General features: G+C 38.5%; 1 protein-coding gene across 2 annotated transcripts in view; it reads right to left on the minus strand.

The window, feature by feature from the left end:
• Window positions 1-1542: 1542 nt before the first annotated feature.
• Window positions 1543-20167, minus strand: part of SUCO (SUN domain containing ossification factor) — a 34180-nt gene continuing 15555 nt past the window's right edge. Inside the window, exons 5-24 of one of the 2 annotated variants that reach the window (XM_088524422.1) lie at window positions 19559-19699; window positions 19244-19394; window positions 18116-18236; window positions 17769-17893; window positions 17351-17418; window positions 15673-15780; window positions 15262-15367; window positions 12968-12988; window positions 12664-12719; window positions 11667-11758; window positions 11046-11111; window positions 9170-9244; window positions 8525-8618; window positions 7043-8209; window positions 6093-6180; window positions 5271-5375; window positions 4313-4467; window positions 3874-3965; window positions 2753-2808; window positions 1543-2593 (exon numbers count right to left, since the gene is read on the minus strand). In XM_088524422.1, coding sequence (XP_088380548.1) covers window positions 2147-2593; window positions 2753-2808; window positions 3874-3965; window positions 4313-4467; window positions 5271-5375; window positions 6093-6180; window positions 7043-8209; window positions 8525-8618; window positions 9170-9244; window positions 11046-11111; window positions 11667-11758; window positions 12664-12719; window positions 12968-12988; window positions 15262-15367; window positions 15673-15780; window positions 17351-17418; window positions 17769-17893; window positions 18116-18236; window positions 19244-19394; window positions 19559-19699 — 3334 coding nt within the window. In that variant the 3' untranslated portion in view covers window positions 1543-2146. Of the gene's footprint in view, window positions 2594-2752; window positions 2809-3873; window positions 3966-4312; window positions 4468-5270; window positions 5376-6092; window positions 6181-7042; window positions 8210-8524; window positions 8622-9169; window positions 9245-11045; window positions 11112-11666; window positions 11759-12663; window positions 12720-12967; window positions 12989-15261; window positions 15368-15672; window positions 15781-17350; window positions 17419-17768; window positions 17894-18115; window positions 18237-19243; window positions 19395-19558; window positions 19700-20167 lie in introns of both variants that reach the window. The other variant, XM_088524421.1, reaches the window with a different exon arrangement.

Raw genomic sequence — 20167 nt, forward strand, 5'->3', positions numbered from 1 at the left:
AGTAGAGGGTATCAAGCTTCCTACAGGACAGAAGCCAAAGAACACATTAAACTTCCTCTCTTCTCAAGGCTTTATTCCCCCCCATCACAGACCTCCCTCTGATGAGCCAAAGACCCCAGAGATACTCCAGTGAGAGATGAGTGCTGGAGAGGTCTTGTTTGAGAGACAAATAGATGCTGGACAGCCACTGAATCTGGCATCTGGTTGCACAGTTGCAACACTGGCTAAAAACTTAAGAGGAAGAGATTGGTAGAGACAACTAAAACAATAATAGTTTGAGATGTGTGACTACCTAAACATCATCTTATGAGAAGAAAATGCCTCTTAAGGCTCTTACAAGCCTTAGTTTTGAACACTGGCAGACAGTTTGCTGCAGACATCTTCACAAAGCTACTATTTCTTGACCCAATGAGGTCTTAGAAGTTAAGAAACTGCTTGAAACTTTTCTAGCAGTTTTACACAGTAAGGATTTCTAAACTTTTAGGCAAAATACCATTCAACCTTGAGCATTTCAGATCCACACATCTGGGGTGACAGTTAAGCTTTGTGGGCCACCAAATGATCCCCAGGCAAGATTCTGCAATGAAATCTGAAGGCTAGCTCTTCTCAGAAATTTAGCCACAAGTTTGATTTTTCAAAGGAAAAAAGTCACTGAATTAAAGACAAAGTGTTCAGATTTATTTGGAAATTCACAGTTTCTAATAGCACTACAGCTCTGTAGTTACATACTCTTGTTCCACAACATGGTGTGCTGCACTCAGGTGGTACATCTTTTCCTCATTTGGGTTTGAAGCCCTTTCAATTTCAAGTTCAACAAATCCAGTTCATGTGCTCTGACTGGCTAATTGTGCAGATCAACTCCAAAAGTACATCACCTTAAAGGTATTCATGAACTAACAAGAAAGCAGCAAAAAAATAAAGGCTTTAAATAAGTCACATTACATACAATACCCAGGAAAGGCATTAGATCTGTTAAAAAGGGTATCACTAAAAGTGCTCAATAAGTTAACTTATTTTTACAACGTGAACCTCTAAAAATCTCTCAAAAGAAATAACCTTTTGTTCCACTCACTCTGATCCACATTCAACATTTTAGCACTCATTCGATAATATCCAAATATACAACCACAAAATAAAAAACTCAGATATGAAAATACCAACCATACAAACACTGCACATTTGTTAGCCAATGCAAAAGCAAACATTATGGAAATATCCACTTTAAACAGACCTGGCTGGTTAGACTTCAAAACTTTGCAAACTCTACACACATGCAGGGCTGGCTTGCAATATTAGCCAGCTCCAGCAGTGCGCACTCACATTTTTAGGCCGAGCCTTTATCTGAACTCTTCCTGTGCTAAGAGTGAACAATCCCCATTCACCTCTTGGAGGACTACAGCAGTCGGTCCAGGTAACAAGTACACATTCACAAGCATCACTTCCTTTTGTATATAGGAAATCCTGAAGAGCAACTGTCACTGGTTTAGTACAGACTACAGTTCTGATTTGTAGGTGAAGGTGGAAATAAATGTAATCACAATCCCAAGCAAGTTTTCTTCCTCAATCGAGTTTGCAAAGCCTGAATCTAGTCAGGCAAGTCCATCTATTAGCATTTTTACAGTATCCAGTCCACATTGAGTCCAGCTGAAGGCCAACACATGTCCCTTTACAGCACTGTAGTGTTGCATCTTCAAAAAAAGCTAGAGAAATTACAAAATAAATCAAATGACAAACAATTTTATCTCCCCTCTTCCAGTGGCATTATAAATAGACAAAAGGCACATAAATATGGGAAGGTGCAAGAAATAGGAACAAAGCTAAAGGAAGAGGATTAGGCTTTTATCCCTATTCCACCCAACAAACTGGGTTTCAAAAATCTCTGCCCCAGGAATTGTGAAAAAAACCTTTATAAAATGAACCCTGCCCTCCCTCCCCCCAAGATGTTCTCATAGGAAATTATCAGCCTTGTAAAGCTGCAGCTTACAGCCAAGATTGACACAATCCCATCTATTTAAAAAGGCAGAAACCAAATTTCTGAATACTTTCCAATTACTTGAGCTCTTTGTCTCCCATTAGCCTCCCACAGAATACCACAGACTGTTCTCAAATGAACAAACACTCTCCTGTTTGAGAAGTTCAGCTAGTTTTAGATGTGTCCAGAAACAGCCGTGACACCAAGAGTGCCCACTGTTATATCTTTGTTTCCTTTGATTATGTCATGCAGGCTTGGCATTGACCCTGACTTAGTCTGTATTAGAGTTTTTATGAGCTTCCCTTGGTCTGAAACTTTTGACCGTCTTCGTTTTATAGCCCTCTTCTCAGTTTTTGTCTTTTGGGTCTGTCCGTTGCACAGACTCGTACAAGCTGAAATGCCACAAAAATAGGACTCCTCAGACTGCGACGAGGTTTCTGAGCTTCCTTCAGATGGAGGACCCTTATACGAAGAGTGATAAACTTCCCCGATATTAGAGAAGTCCCTCTGGTTCGTGAACGGCTTCCTTCCTTTAATTTCCCCATTGGCTACGGGATGCAGAGGCTCTGCTGTCGGCTTGATAGTCTCTATCTTGTCACTTCTGTATTTACAACGCTTTTTCTTAAAAAGCACAAGTAAAAAGAAAAGAACAGTTAGCTTCTGGGGCAAGCAAAGGGTTAAAAAAAAGGAACTGGCAGAGCAGGGGGGTAGCTGGAACATGCTCCTCCTGCTGCCAGAAACACACTCAGGCTCAGCTTGCCTGTCCCACAACTACTTTACCTTCTTCTCTGGGGAAAACTTGAGGGGTTCGACAATGTACAGGTCCTCTGGGTCCACTGCAAGAGGAGCGATAAGAGTTAGCAGTCCTACCTGACACTTCCAGCTCTAGAACGCCACGATTTAAATAAGCAATATCATGACAAAATACTCCACTCTTCCGCCCACAGTTGTGCTCCCGTTGTAAGTGCATGGGACACAGCCTATGCACACTGAAAATGAACTCAACGCTTTGAGGAACCTCCCTGTGCTGTCATGGCAGCTGTCAGGAGCATGTACTTGAAAACAACCGATCTCCTGATAGGTTAGATAAGGCTATAGATAAGTGGAGAGAACATCGTCTGGGGAAAGAAAGTGTTCTGCAGAAGTTTACTTTTTCCTCAGCTTTAGCTCATGCCTGCTGCAACATTTTCTCAGTTCAACTCATTTTTCATGTGGTTTTATTCACAGCACAAAGCCTGAATTAGGTTTGCTGCATCTAGAAATACAGCGTTAACTACTTACACGGTAGTTACTAGAATTAGGTTTTGTATGATGAAGGCTTAAGAAATCAAAATTCAGTTGTCCCAAGTTGAACATGAATATTCAACAAATTAGAACACTCCCCATGTCCAGAGTAACTGCTTTAAGTTCCCTTTCTACAGCTAAACTCAGATGCCTTAACATCTACTGAGCTTTAAGACAGATGACTTCTCAGGAGGAGAACACCGACCTCCCAAACTTGACAATCAAATATATCTACTTCCCCCCCACCTCCAAACTTCACAGCTTTGTAAAGCTAAATGCCCACGTGCACTGCTATTAACCCTAAGAAGGCTACATTATATACTCTGGACACTAATTCAGGATTTAACTACCTTTTAGCACAATATGGCTAGACAATTGCCATGTTTGGACTGGTGCATTTTTAAGTTGTGTTCACTGAAAACCAAGCACCTGCATGGACACTGTTAAGTGTCTCATAACTTGGCTTTAGACTCTACTGGCTAACAGAACACAAGCAAAGCTGAGGTCACATAGTGGTTCTTTGACAGAAACCTGAGATCATATTCTCCCACACCCACAGGAACTGTTAGCTGTATATAGTATGTGTGTAACACCAGAAACTAGATGTATGGATGTACCTTCTTTACCAGATAGCTGAAAGGACTGCGATCTGACCAGTGGAAGAGAGATTCTTCTTTTCAAATTCATATCATCATAGGAAGAAAAACATCTGTGGAACAAAACCCACAACTTTAACACATTTTTCTCAGAAATTTATCATCTTTTTCCACTAAGAAGCACAGGAGGAGCTAACATGATCAGCCATTGACCAAGGAGTTCAAAAAAGCCAGGAAAATAGACAGAACTTTGCAAAAAGCTATCAAGGCAAGCTACCAAGGTAACATTCCAAAACACTACCATGACTTTGGGAAAGCTAAGCTTTAGTAACTGGTTTTGGCTATCAGTCCCAGGGTTCGCGCTTGCAGAAAGATGACCCTTAGGACTAACACAGGCATGACAGTCCATGGATTTAGGAACCACTAACAAGTTGAAACAATAAAGTTTAAAATACAGTACCTTTTGGGGCTGGGATAATTATTACTTTTGGGAATTTTTGAGAGGTAATCTCCACAGAACTGAGAGGTGCTTCTGCAGCGCTGCGCACACAGCACCAGGCCCAGGATGACACAGAGAACCAGAGAAATCACAAGGTAGGTTTGCCTATCAGAAACCTGAAATAATTTTATACAGTTGTTAAAGACAAGAATTACTTAAAAGTAATATTCCAAAAATGTAACTTTAATTATAGCATAACTGACACGTTTTCAGATCAGCTTCCTTAATCTCACTTAATCACATCATCTCTTCCTTAATCACACCATTTTTCAGAGATTTGATTTAAACCACTGGCCATTTAACAGGTGAGATTAAAGTCTGAAAACTAACACAGGACAAGATGCCACTGATTGAGATACCACCGTAATTTATAGAGATACTTTGCATTGGAGGAGCATACAAGCTTATGCAAAATTAATGCACTTTTTGTGAGAAAGTTATCTTCTCTGCTTGCTAGAGAAATTCTTGAAGAGATTTACCTTTCACCTCTCGTTTTTAAAGACTTTTAAAGTGACAATTATGGAATTTGCCATACATAAAGTCAGTGGTTTTTTCTTGCTTGTGTTTGTTTAAGAATAATTTCACAGTGCACTACTACCAATTTCTATGCAGGAAGGAAGAAATACTACACTACCCTGAATAAGTTACAATCTTTTATCACTACAGAAGACTACAATAATCGGGCTAGTAAGGTTATAATAGAAGTTATTATTAAAAATTTTGCTGAGAACAATTTAAGCCACTTGGTTTTCAGCCTATTTTAGCAGCTGGCCAAGAAAGGGAGAAAAAGCAATAACACTGGCACCTTCCCAAACATTAAAATTCATTTTTAAACCCTCGGCCTCTTTGAATTAAGATATATCTATGCATCTGTCTGCCCTGCCTGAGTTCCCATGCCACATTGCAGAATTATAATTACCTCACGCTTTAATTCCGTGACAGTTGTTGACAGATTGGAAACCAGCTGTGTCATGTTGGTCAGCTGAGCTTGTAACAGCTGAATTGCATCTGTTTGCCGCTGATCCTGTATGAAAACATTCATAGCCACGTTGTTTAGCTGTCAGGATGCCAATATCATCTACTTTATGTACCAAGTTAGCACTATGTGACAGTCAGATATGATGTAGCCACATGACCTATTTACAGTTCAATAGGATGTCCAAATAGTGTCTTAATTCAACATTCCCTTCAACACATTTTTTATACAACAGTATTTGAAATTTTAACTGACACCTGTGTATAAAGATCAAACAATACTACTAAAAGCCCTCAACAGTTCTACTTCATTGAGCAATCTTTTTGCAACTTTATGTAAAGTGTGTTTGAGTACAGCAACTTCTACCATCTCTGGAGGCAGAATAAGCAGGCAGCTCTATGCAACTATTATCAGAAAGTTCTGAGTATGGCCATATTACAGAGTACTTGTAGTTCATGTGTTTTTATTTTTGTTTTTAACTTGAACTACACTTCCAACTGCAAATCGGGCATAAGCCATTACTACACTGCTCTCTTATTAGAGACTATGTCTCTTCAGTTAGACTAATGAAGTGCTCATCCAGCTATACTATATCAGAGTAGCAAGACAAATTAAGTTAAATTAGTTAAAATAGTTTAAAAAGTGGTTCTGAATAAAGATTTTTTAAATACATCATTCTAATCTTTCCTAAAAGAACAATCCATCTTCAATCCTTCCTGAGCAGCAAAACCCAGTAGTCAAAACTAGCAGTCAAACAAGCCATACCTGCTCCTCTGCTATTCTCGAGGTGTTCTGAAGTTTTATTATAGTTTTATTGAAAGCCTTCTGCATTTCTTCCATTTGCTTTCGATACCTAAAACAAGAAGCATGTAAAGGTCAGAAGTGCTAGATTCATCATAAAGCTCCTCAGCATTAGACTTGTCACTAGAAAATACTACTACATAAGGCTTTTCTTTGCCTAAAGCAGCATTATTTAAATTGCGTGGCATTGCTCTTCAAGTTTCATACATAAAGCAAAAAATCCATGTCTCTCTGGTGTTCCTACTGCCCCAAGGTCGAAGAGAAAGATCTGCTTCAATACTTAAGATCTGAGCTTTAATTTACTGGAATTCACTATGGAGCAAATTCACAAGCTATTGACTGTCAGGAAAGACACCTCAGAAGTTAACAAAAGAGCCTTCCCTTGGAGTCAGTTCTGAAAATGGTACGTTTCCTCTGTGGTTAGTGAGCACAACAGGCAAATATTAACAAATATAGATCCCTCACAAAGTTCTGGTTTCCCCCTCCATGCCCTCAAGAGCAGTATTACAGAACACAATGTTTTAGGTGAAAAAAATGAGTTTGGACAGTTCTGAGAGACTTTATAGATATGTGTCGTTCAACAACAGGATGTGACTGACCTTCTGCTGAAAGGATTATGGAGCAGGATTATTGCTTGCATCCAGACAATGCCTCCCATCCCTCTATGAATCAAACCAAAAAAATCCACCACCTGAACACACAGATGCGTTCCTTCGCACAAAAATAAGACGGATGGTATCATGGAACACAGGAAGGAAATTCTTGTCACCTGCAAGCATCTTGGCCTTTAGCAAGTTCAGAAGTACATACTTCTCTGGGTTTTTCATAAAGCTTCATGCACACACACTTCTTTCAGTAAAGGGTTATATCGTGTTTACATATAGTAGACTTTTCCTAGTCTTCCTCAGACTTACCTCTGACTAAGTTCTTCCAAATAACGGCTGCTGAGAGACATATTTACTTCCAGGGCTTTAATGCGATTATTAAGTCGCATAAAAACAGACTCCTTCTGATTAGACCCATGCACAAGATTTCCATTAGCATAACTTAGATCTGTTGAATTCTGCAGTTCAGCATAGAAGTCTGTAGCTGTTCTCTGTTGTCCTCCAGAAACTGGAATTGCCATAAAAGCATCTTCAGTTGCCTGATCCTCCTCCTTTATATCAGCAGATACAGGAGACTCAACAGTAGAGACCACAGGCTTCTGCACTTCTGGAGTGCTTTCTTTTCCTTCCCCAACATCACTGGCTAAGGTGCCCATTGTATATTCAGGCTGCAGAACAGTCTCTGTGGGCTTTGAAATTGCTGGAATAGCTGCAGTCTCTCCTGTGCTCATCTCCTTTACTTCACTGACAACACTGGTCTCTGAAGCTAAAGGTTTTTCTGCAATAACAGAGCTCACGGCTTTCTCTGTTTCTACACTAATCTCAGTTACATCCACCTGAGGAGTCACAGTTGGTGCTACATGGCCTCCAGCTTCTTTTGCTGGTTCCAGTGACATTTCTGTTGTTGCCGATGGCTTAACTTCAGAAGTTACTTCTAAGAGGAGAGATTGAGAAAGAGTTTGAGGATGGCTTGGTTCCAGTTCAATAGCATCTGTGGTCTCATTTTTCATCTCCTCATAGACCGCACTGCTAAAATCACTTGCAGCAGTAGATCCAGATGGTCTCTCAGTAACTTTGCTGTCCAACTCCTCAGGCAGAGGCTCATCTACTGAAGTGGGTATAGACTCAGGCAGAACAGCCTGGGGCTGATGAACAGCAGAATCATCTTGCTCTTGCTTGCTTTCACTTTTACTGTGTTGCCGATGGAGGGCTATTATAACTGAACACCATTTATACAGATACTCTGAAAAGGTAGAAATGCAACATATTGTTGTCATGTCATAGCAATACGTTTGTGTTTCAAGCTCAAACCATGCTGATGCTTCCTCGTCTTGATCATCACTGGGCAGCAAGGTCACTGTTGATTGACTGGCATCTTCTTCATACTCTTGAACTAGCTGCACAATGGGACTTTCTTTTGTCAAATCAACAGTTAATTCCTCTTTATCTATTTGGGGAATATCTGTAGTTACAAGTCTATAAAGAAAGAATTAAAGACAGGATGTTAATTTGACAGTCTTTCTTACTACTCTGGAAGCCTACAAAAGCAGGCTATTTTAAATAATTATCAAAGCTTCTATCAGTGACCAAATGCCAGTTCCCACATCTTGTAAATTCTGTAAGTTATTTTTGCTAGTGCATTTTCATCCCGATGTGCCATTCAGTTATTTCGGCCACAGTTTCTGAAACATCAAGCCTTCTGAATTCGATATTCCCCCTTCTTTCGAAAATTCCATACTGGCATATTTGGTCTCTGCTAGAATCTCCTTTAAAAACATACCAATCACTTACTCTGGTGACGGAACAGGAGTTGGTTCAGGCAGTCTTGGTGCAGATGTTGAAGTTGCAGGAGTGACAGTAACATTTTCAGATACACTTTTGTTCCCTACTACAGAACACAAAATGGAAGACATATATATATATATATAGATATAAGACTTCAAGGAAGCACTAACAAAACACTTTAATATTTAAGCTTCCTTCCACATTTCTACCATTTCCTCCATACCATCCCCTTTCCCCCCTGCCATCCCTCTCCTCTGTTTAGAGGATTAACTGCACTATCAAATTGACAACTGCAGGTCTCCAATTATCTGAACAAATATGCTAATTATGGTTTGTGTATAAGATTTTTTTGGACACGGGTTAAAAACATCACCAGAATATAACTGAATATATTTTTACACCTATTCTCCTTTTAGTGAATTCAGCATCTTCACTTCATGTTTTGCAGGTAATACAGTTAAGAATTCTGTGGCAATAGCCAAACACTTATGCCATGGAAGAGTGTGAAGAAAAAAAAAATCAAAATAAAACCACACATTTTAACTTATCTTCTGTGAAATTCTTCACAGAAAATTGAAGCATGCAGATCATAAAAAAAAAAAAGAAAAGAAAAAAGATGACTTTCTAGAAAGTTCACCACTTAAAGAGTACCTTCAGCTTCAGAAGTCTCTTCAGTTTTGGCTCCAAGAATATTAGCAGCAATATTCACCATATTTAGAATAGCATCTGAAATAGAAAACAACTGATCAAAGATGACATATGGAGAGATCTCAGGAATTAGCACCTCCAGGCAATTTGCTCTTATGCAATACTTCCTTTAAATGAATCAGAACAAAAACATTGAAAAGGCAATCATTCTGTTACACTGAATGCAATCTTAAAGAATTATGGATTTTCTGCTTATGAATAGCCTAGAAACCTGTATTTGAAAACACCATCTCATCTTTACCAGTCACAATCTGGCAAAGTCTTCTTAGTTGGCTTCTAGATAGCTAAAAAAGTTTATACCACCTGCTTCAAGTGTAAATATTGAAAGAAAAAAAAATTCCAATACATAAGATTCCCTCCCTTATAGTAATACTAAAGGTATCATACTAAAGCTGCTTGTAGCAGCTAGCCAAAGTTTCCCCAGCAGCTCCAAAGAGGTACATACTTGCACTTCAGTGCCCATCTCTAGGCACTGCCTTAGACTGTGCTGTACGTAGGGTTTGCCTGAATTAGCTTTGGCAATCGCTATACGAAGGAGATGCTTGCTCTCCCCATACAGAACTCCCTCGCAGAAAGAAAATGCAAGGATTTCCAGTGTATCTACACCACGACAAGCCTGTATCATCAGGGCTAAACCATCTAACACCAAGACAAGAAGTGATGGGAAGTACTAACTCATCATTACAACACAGAAATCAAGGAACAATTCAGTTGCTGAACTGCCTAGCAATCGAAGTGAACAAACAAGGGAGGATTCCATGACAAATTTCCATCTCAACCTTGAGAAACTGACAGACACGTCATTTGTTTCTGTCTGATCTCCCATTTCTTGGGTACTATTACATCAGGCTCATTTAGAAATTAAATGAGGAGCAGGAGAAGAGCACCTTCCTGTAAACAGGCATACATGAGTCAACTCTGCCCATTCCTCTGCCACCTGTCAGCACACACTTACCATACATCAAATGGATAAATTCATGAAGTTATAGAAAAAACATTTTAGTAGTATTGCCAAAATTCTTGTCTTAAACTTAATGCTATGTTTCCTTCAAAATACTTCAAAAGCTACATTCCTAAACTGTATTATTTATGCAAGCATTTATGCTTTGACTTACCATCCCCTTGAGAAGAAAACAGAAAACATTAACCTGAAGTACTCATGGCTTGCCATCATTTATGGGCAAGCAGGGAAAGAAGGGGAGTTAAGATCTGGTAAAGCAGCTTGCCAATCTGTAAGAATTTGCAGTGAGAGATGCAGGTCACCATAAGGGCAGACTTCAAAAACATTCCTAGGGAATAAAGATGCCCGAGAAGCACATAAACCTCTCTTCAGAGGTCCCTTACTGCATATCACTCACTCTTTAAGGCAGAAGGCTCAAAACAGACATCTGTCATTTGTTGAAACACATTAAAAACAAACTTGGATTTCAAAAAAACACTAGAGATGAAAGATTCACTAAGGAAAGCCCAGTAACAATATCCACAAGGCAGCAGAGCTGAGCAGTGAGCACTGCAGCAGCTATCACTGCAATGCTCAGTGTTCAGCTGTGCTTCTAAAGCACTGCTAGTATCATGTGTCAGGTCTGCTGATCCTGTTTTCAGTAGTCCATAGCATTTCTCAGACAGTGAACAAACTTACCATATTGTAGGGGTAGACAGAACATGCAAATTACTTCTTGACAGAAACTTTGAAAAGCCTCAGATAAAAGCTGACACAGGGCTTTCTCTCATCAGTGAAAGGCCAACACTGAGAAGCAAACTGCCTTTTGGTACTGCCTATTTTAGCCCAGCAGCAAGCTTCCTAATAAGCCATACTCACTTGTAGCAGAACCAAGGAGGTTTTTTGAAGATTTTTCTTCTCCTGTATTGTAATCCAATAGATAGTCTATTTAAAGAAAAAAAAAAACATTTAGGAGTATCAAAATTAGATGTGCTACATCAAAAAATACAACCCAAAATTTAACAAGTTTCAGCCACAAATGAGACTACAGAAATAAAGTCAAGGATGACAAACTGATCAAGCTCTAGAGAATAAGCAATCCGAAGAGATTCAGATTAAAGTTTCCATTTCCCTTAGATTCAAGAGACAGATGCAGTAAACCACTCCCAAGGTTTACTACAGAATTTTTCCCCCCTCCACTACAAACAAAAGGCATGAGCTACTCAGATTATTTTAGCTATTGTTCATTACCATAAGCACATAAGATGTTTGTGCCTAACCAGGCAACTGAAATTCAGGTTTAATATTAGTGTTTTGAAGCAACCTCCCAAATTGCCTTATTACACAAATAACATTAGTTTAAAACTTAAAAGAATGCATGGGTAAGTTGGAAGGAACACTAAAAGCAAACTCAGCAGTAAAATCATTTAGCATATCCAGGAAAGAACTAGACTTGCATGAAATATTTAAATGGTTAAAAAAAATAAATCACTTGCTTACCATAATCTTCATCAAAGAGTTCTTGTCGTTCTGATTGATATTGAGAATCAGCTATTTCTTCATATTCTTCCACCATACTGGTACCAAAAACCCTGAGCAACAGGTAATTAGATTAACATTTGTCTTCTGTTAACTTTGATCAAGCAGCTCATTTTATGCACATACGCTTTTGGAGCCTTTTCACAAACTTCTATCCAGAAAGTCTGTTGCAGCTTATCAAGGGCCGCTCCAAAGCGAGACCCTGTTCCTATTTCAAATACTTCATAACAGACTTCTCTTATGTGAGGTCCCCCCTGGATCTCAATTTCTGAGCTTCCTGTGTGCTCTTAGTTTCTCATCTTCACTTAGATCAAGAAAAAAAAAAAGAAAAAAGAAAATCCTTCTACCTGACTACAAATGCGATTCTTTGACCTGCTCTGTTGGACTACAATGTTTTAAATAAAATTGTCTTGTCAATTGAAAAGATGTTTTGCCTTACAGTGCTAGATTACTTGTGTTCAAGTCCTGCCAGAGCTTTGATAACAGAATCAAAATTGGATTTTAGGAACAGCAGAGAGGCCAGTCATTCTGTTATTCTGATTCAGACACACCAACTATTATTGCAAATAGGTACCTGGGGGATCATGCACCACAGTGGTTTATGAAGAGCACAACACCACAGCACCTGCTCCTATTAGTGTCTCACATGCTCCTCCTTTTGCTGCGTCAGTCTCCAGATGCTGGTATTCTGCTGTGCAGCTGCTGGCATTCCCATAACTCCACTCCCACCCAAAAACAAACTGTTCCTTAAAAAAAAGTCTTGATTTTTCCAAAAATTTTTTTAAACAAGTATGACGCATGCTGTGCAACAGGTAATTTATTCAACTACTTTGATTCACAGCATTTCCAACTAACTTAAAACACCAACTACTAGAATTTGTTTTCCAGTTATTGTTAGAATACATTAGTCCACAGTGCAAGGAGGCAGAAATACAAAGCAAAACACTTAAGTTATTACCTTATAAGACTTAAAGGACAAAAGTGTTCTGATCCAAAATGTGATATCAACTCCACCTAAAAAATAAAAAGTACTTCAAGATCTACAGAGCTAAGAGTCCATTTAACATATGCATCCAATTTTGAATTTGCAAGCTATGTTTGCTTAAGGGATTTGCAGAATGCCCAAACAGAAAAGATCTACAAGCTTTGCTCTTGCCATGCATTTGAAAGCTTTTCTCTTGCCATGCATTAATGTGCTGGGCCACAGCAGAAAACACCCCAAGCCCTAAGCATGCAGCATTCCACAAGAAGATGTTTCTAACCTTTATGTACTTGATGAACATCTGAAGCGAGAGAAAGGAAAAGAAAAAAATAGATGTCAGTACAAAGGCTGAACACATGCCACAGGCAACTACAGAGCCTTACTGTGTTTTTAACTCAGTACTACAAATACCTAAGGTAATAAGTTATGAAGGATAAAGTTGTATTACTCCTTGATCTGCCTTAGGTATCCATGATTTCATTTAGTCCTCATACCTTGCAGATATAAGGTAACATGCAAGGCAAGTGTTTTATTAATGAACTGTCAAGTCTTTTTTTTTTTTTTTTTTTCTCTCCTCAGGGGGAGGGGGCAGCCCTGACACCAGACAGTATTGAAGCTTGTTAAATTCACTAAGTACAATTCTCTTCCCATCCCCCAAAAGAGTAAAGGCTAAAGTGACTCAAGAGAAAAAAAAAAAAAAATCTAATTTCATAGCATGCATTCTGTGCACTGCTGCTGCTTTAAGCTCAAACAAACATGTTCCTGGTTACAGAAACACTTTTGAAAGAACCAGTGCAGAGCATCTTACAACACATTTGGTAGTTCCATTCATCAGTATATTTCTAGTGAGAACCTGCTTACCTGCTTTATTTAATATATATTAAATACGCGCACATAGACTGCATTTATTAAACTATGTGGACACTCACAATGAAGGACTGTACTAATTTGCAAGTGAGATCAAGATAACAATTTCCATGAAGTAATCCATACAAAAAAATGCTCAGTTTTACTACAATTCAGGTAAGCCATTTCAAACCATTGGAGAAATTGTGGATTGCTCTACAGGCTTGCTTACTTTTCATTCCATAAAGCCCAAGTGTTACAATAATGATCCTTCAAAAAGTTACCATGCTGTATTAAAGGCAGAACATCACATCCTCAAGGGAATTAAGTGCTGAAGTATCTAGCATACTGCTGAAACTCAGTGACAGTCAAGATTCTAGCTACCTTGAAGCATTAATTCAGCCAGAAAGCAGAATTGAAAGCAAAAATATAAAATATTTATCTTTGACTTGCAGACTCATGCAGGATTTCTGAGTATAGATGTTAAACAGATAATTATTATTCACAGCCATCTCTTGAAGAAAGTGCAAACCTCAGAGTAGCAGAATTTCTTTTTTATAAAAAAAGCACCACAGTTGCAAGATAATATCTCACTGAGGAAGGCTTAAAAGCTCTGTATTTTATGTGAACTTAAAGCTCTAGTACATGTCAATATTTTCACAAAAGCTTTTAACCCAGTCCAATTGCTACATTATTCATGGCATTTTATTCTCTTCGAATAAAGCTACTTTGCTACAAGCTACTTTGAGAAAGAGATCACACAACAAGTATAAGAGTCATCTTTCCAGGGAGGAAAAAACTCAACTTTAGTAGCTACCACACTAAAGCACAGTTGCTTTCCATTTCAGTTCTCCTAACTGTCACAGAAAATGAGAAAGGCACTCACAATCATACTTCTTTATTGCACTGATGCTTGTTTTAACAGATAAGTGGATACATCAGAAAAGGTGTAATGGCTCTCCTCAGAGAGGTTGCTCTAGAAGGCCAAGCAGTGGAAGGCAATTTTACCTTCACCTTAGTACACAGAGATGCATGCCTTTCTTCCTCATCTCTTCCTTAAATTAACATACACATTGAAAACCTTGCTTTTCTTAAGGAATGGCTTGCAAACTACACACGGCAGGATGCAGCACAGAAGTAGAAAGCACGCACGCTATAATCTGTGCTCCAGGGAGTAAAGGTTTAAACAGATTACAAGTGACTTGAACATAGAGTCATGTAGTGTGCATTTAAATAAATCTGAAGAGGCACACTTGTGAAACTTATACATTAAAATAGAGACACCAGATTTTATTTCTAGGTGTATAAAACTTCATTCACACATACGTATGTGTAGTGGTAGGTATAGCCAAGAGAGAAAATAGGTTAATATTTTAAACTACCCCTGAAGAATTCTAATTAATTCTAATTCCTATTAGAATTATTTCAAATACAGCTTATTGTATCTGATATTGTCTAGATTCTTCTTAGTTCTCGTGTATTTGGACACAGGGTAAATGCATGCTTTCCATCCTGCCAGTTACCACTAGAGGAAGCTAACACATTTGTGACTGACCATACATTTAACTGTTGTTCCCCAGTCACCTTAAAGCAATGCAAAAACTAGTGCAACTAGTAGTAAAGCATGTGCTGATTCACAGTCATCTCAATATCCTGCTATGTAGGGCACAGTTCAGCAAACATCTCCTTTCCCAAGAAGGATGGAATGCTTTTGCAATAGAAAGTTACCTTCACATATTTTGCATACATCTGTTCATCTAGAGGAAAGCTTTGGACATTTCTCTCATCTCTGGCATGGAAAGTACCTAGTTTAATCCATTTGTTTGTTGGATACCTGAAAAACACAATACAGTCAGCTGACAAAATTCAAGTTTTGGACTCCGCTGCTTACAGACATCGGCTGAGGCTCTCAAAACACTTCAAAGAATTATTTTTCTTTTTTTGTGACATGATTGCTGCAATGTCTTTAATGGTAATGTTGACAATGTGCAAAGAAAACGCATGTCACAATGCATTATATTTTGCAAAACTACAAACATACACAGCTTATTTTGTGAGGTCATCCATTTAGTAATTGATTCCATTTAATTTTCATTCAGAGGGTCACAATAATAACAAATAAAAGTTGTGACTACATACCTGTCACTGATGGACACCAGAAAGTCTTTAGGAGTGGAGGAGAACAACTCATGATTTGCAATGTCAAGTTGCTTTACTTGGATTGGCTCACAGAGCTCAATAACAAACCTTGAAGACGAATAGAAAATATATATTTTTAAAAGCACTTCACCCTGTGCAGTTGCACAGTATCTAAGTATCAAAGAACACTACAGAAATCCTGCACAATGACATTGCTTGTTGTTTTTTTCCCCCCCTTCAAAGTCATTAGCATTACCAGTGTACCTATCTTAACAGCTCTAGGTGCTATCTAAAGTTTAAGAGCTTTATCCTTCCTATTCTCAAATGCAACACATCACAGAACTGAAAAATAAAAAAGTCACAAGCACATTTAAACCACACCTGAAAGACCAGTTAGCAAATGGTAAATTCCAGTGACACAACCTACGGCATGAAACTAAATTCTTTACTCGAACGCTTGGTGCTTTATCTTCTGCAAAATTATAGTAATAACATTCAAGTGGTACAGTTAGAATGCAATTATGAGGTAACGTATATGCTGACAATGCTTGTTAGGTTGATATATTCCCTGCTAACAGAGAGCAGACTGACTACACCATGCATTTAAAGAGGAGTGGACTTCTTGCTATACATTAATGAATATTGGCTATCATACAAGCTGATTATGATCTACAAGACTAGCGTGGCCTGTATCTCACAACAAGATCAAAGACTTCTCAGGAATGACAGAAGTATATCTAACCCGTTCCTAAATGCCACAACACCTTTTTCCCCTGCAACACAACTTTGCTCACTGCTCACTAGCATCAAGGGGTGGCTCTCGGGAGAGAACTAACTTCTGCCACCGTAACAACTCAAGACACTGATGCTGCAGTCACTAGGACACACAGGATGCTCCTAAGAAGAGGGACAACTCTGGCTAAATCTGGATTTACTAGAAGCTCTATTACAGTCTTTTGGGCAGCTGCCAAGATAGTAGTAATATTAGCTTGCAACTAGGAACCCCTAAAACAGATCTATACCAGCCACACAGATTCCCAGGTAAGTTTCCTATACTTCACTTCAAGGTTTGATGTCAAACAGAACTATAGTCATAACTGTCTTTTATCACAGTATCCAGATTAATTGGAAGTGATAGAACAGAGGAGTGATAAAAATGGTTATTCTAGTCTATCTCCAGGCTAGCAGCACATCAATGTGGTCAGTTTGAGATACAGATCTACTGCATGGAAATTCACCGTGCTTCAAACATCCCTCTAAATCCCTGAAAGTCAGATTTGAAGACCACAGATAACCTTCAATTTTCATGTGATCTAGGACAGGTGAAGAGATTTTACTCCATTGAATTCAGGAAATGCTTTGACATCCTCATTCTGTTCAGACGTTAAGACTATTCTTGTTACGTGCAACTTGGTCAGAATTAAATAAGAAGGTTGAACTATACAAAAATATGTAAAAATACAAATGCTTAAGTGAATGGTTAACCCCTTAATCTTACATCTTTATCAGAGGAAAAATTATATGGGTGACACATTAAAGTGTCTTCTGCTAGACTCATACATATGCATTTCAGGCAGACACACACCAAGATCAAGTCAGTCCCACAGGATATACGGACTGCTGTAAGGATGGAAAACTAAACTGACTCCCGTCAGTCAAGGAAATTGCTGTAACCTACCAGATTTTGGTACTGCATGGATTTAGCATATAAAGGTCCATGTTTTCCATCAAAATAGCTGAAGTGCTCTGAACAAAAAAGAACAGTAGGAATATTTTAAATTGTACGGCAGATAACACAATGAAGTTTTTCCTCCCTCCATCTAAAAATAAGTTTGATATTAATTTTGAAATTTGGTGTTACTGTGTAAAACTAAATGAGAATATATAGGAGACTATCATATATCACTTTTAGACACTCAGTTGATTTACTGCAGCTAGCCACTTAGCACAACAATATTTATAAATCCAAAATAATAATAAGTCAAACACAAAAATAAAGGAGTACTTCAGAAGCCAGTGTTTCAAGTAAGTATGCTTTGTACTGTTTCTCATGCAAAAGTAGAATAACATAGCTCACACTAACAGCGAACACTTACCTTTGCCTCTGGATTAGCTGCCAGAATTTTGGCACCGCATTCTACAGAGGCATAGTTATTTCTATTTTTCTGGACCTTTTTTGTGGAATGCTGCCCACCATTAGCAGAAGGATGCATTGACTGACCTATGAAACAAGAAAAAAATTATTATAGCACACCATACTCCATTCTTCATTCCACAGAACTGCCCAGTGCTTTTGTATAATAAATGCTATAAAAGACATAGTTTTAGTACAGAAATGAACTGCTGGGCTTCATTCTGAAACCAGGTATTTTACTATTCAGATCCTAGAAAACGTTAGTGAGAAAGTTCATATTTAGGCCAAAGGAAAGAATTCTGAACTTACTCTTCTCCTTCTCTACTTCCATAACCTTCTTTTTCCATTCATCAAATGTTGGAATGTCTCCTGGGTCCTTTGGGGTCATCACAGATGTAGGGTCTATTTCTCCTGTTTTTTTGTAGTCTTTCTGCAAAAGAAAGAGCCACCACTTGGGAATGTTTCTCAATACAAACACTGAAAACAAAGATAAACCTCAATGCTCTTAAATATATATGACCAAATTCTACCCAAGTCAATAGGACACCCACCATTAAACCCATGTTGAAAACAGCTCTGGCATAAGTCAGTTCACAGGTGAGACACACATATGCTGATCTATTCCAAGAGTTACAGATTCTTTCAGTGAAGTACAGGTAGCTTTTGTTATTAAATTAATACATTTCAAATACAAAGTACTGTTTCATAAAACATAATGCTTTAAGTGTTTTGGTTTTCCTCTTCAAAGGGAAAAAAGTTTCCCTGTTGCAGAAATATTAATATGAACATTGGTCTGTAGAATTCTATATGTCCTCCGGAAGTCATGAATAGCCCAAAAAAGCTTTACTGAAAACTGAGCTGTTGTCTAACAATATTTTATTTCCTTTTCAATGACCAAAGATGTCATGTTTTGCACTTACAAATAATGCAGTAACCCTATAAAGTTAATCATAGGCTATGCCATTTCAAGCCTCAACTTTTGCTTTTTTACACATACATTTCCACATCTTTGCACATCACCAGAACAGTGAAAGGAGCATTCAGCTTGTGCTACACGTTTCAAGTGCAGCAGATTTCTTATCTTGTTGTCAAGATTTTACAGATAACACCCAGCATAATTGCCTTGGAGTCTGACTTTTTCTCTGTGCTTAGAAAAAGAGTTATTTTATATAATCAGTAATTGAAAATCCTCATAGGCATCAAAAAGACATAGTTAAGCAGAAGTGCAGCATACGACAGATCGGTGATTAATCCTGCTGCCCTTCCAGTTTGACAAACTTCAGATGACAGCACCAGAACTGGACAAAATGCTTATGGTATAAGAACTCCAAATAAATACAGTGCCAACAGAAAAGCAGAGATCACTCATTTTTAACATTAGTGATCACCCAAGAGGTCATTATGCGTACTCAGTGGACAATACCAGTGACTGCTTACCTCCCTTTTTAAGTTCTCTGAAGCATTCAAAGCAGATTTTTGTTCATCTGCCCCCTTTTCAGCAGCTGAGACTTTTGACTCAAACTCAGATTTTGTCTTCTTTCCCTTGCCATGTGAAGATGATATATTCTCTATATGCGGACCTGCAATGCTGAAAACTTACAAGTATTAGAGTCTATAAAACCATCGTATTTTTTGGTCATACACTGTCAAACAGAGATAGGCAAGCACATGCAAATGTTTATTGCAAGGCCAGGACAGAACAGAACAGTTACCTTTAAATTATTCAGTCTTACAACCTACTTCAATACTCACCTCTCTGCTGGACTGACAAAAGAGGAAGGCTCACTCTGAGGGTCAGCCTCAAGTGTCCCACCAATATCACAGTCAGGTTCTGACTGCTCAGCTTCACTAGAGCTGACTACAGGGGTATCAGCACGGGAATTTTCTATTGCACTGAAGGGAAAGAAATAATATGCTTTTTACCCTTCTGGTAATACAAGTAACCCTGCTAATCAACTACTAAATTAAAGATATTAAAAAAATCAACAGTCCGACAGAAATAAAGACAACAGAATACAAAAACAGATATAAAACAAAGAGGAGTATCTGACACACCAGACAGTTGTGCTGTCATTCAAAGGGACCTTGACAAGCTGCAGAAGTAAGCAGAAAAAAAACTAAAATTCAGAAAACGGAAGTGCAGAGTCCTGCATCTAGAGAGCAATAACTGCATGCACAAGTACAGGCTGGGGAACAATCAGCTGAAGAGCAGCTCTGGACATGGAGGTCCTTTGCTTATAAAGGACATGCGGTCATCTTGTCATTACCCAGGACCTCCAAGGCATCAAATCAAGGTGCCTTTGCAGCAAAGGCAGCAGATGGCACCCAGGGCTGCGTTAGGAAGGTTCTGCCAGCTGGCCA

This window comes from Tinamus guttatus, unplaced genomic scaffold (genome assembly GCF_059628265.1).
Source record: "Tinamus guttatus ecotype Peru unplaced genomic scaffold, ASM5962826v1 Tinamus_guttatus_pri_ptg000211l, whole genome shotgun sequence".
In the NCBI taxonomy this organism is placed as follows: Eukaryota; Metazoa; Chordata; class Aves; order Tinamiformes; family Tinamidae; genus Tinamus; species Tinamus guttatus.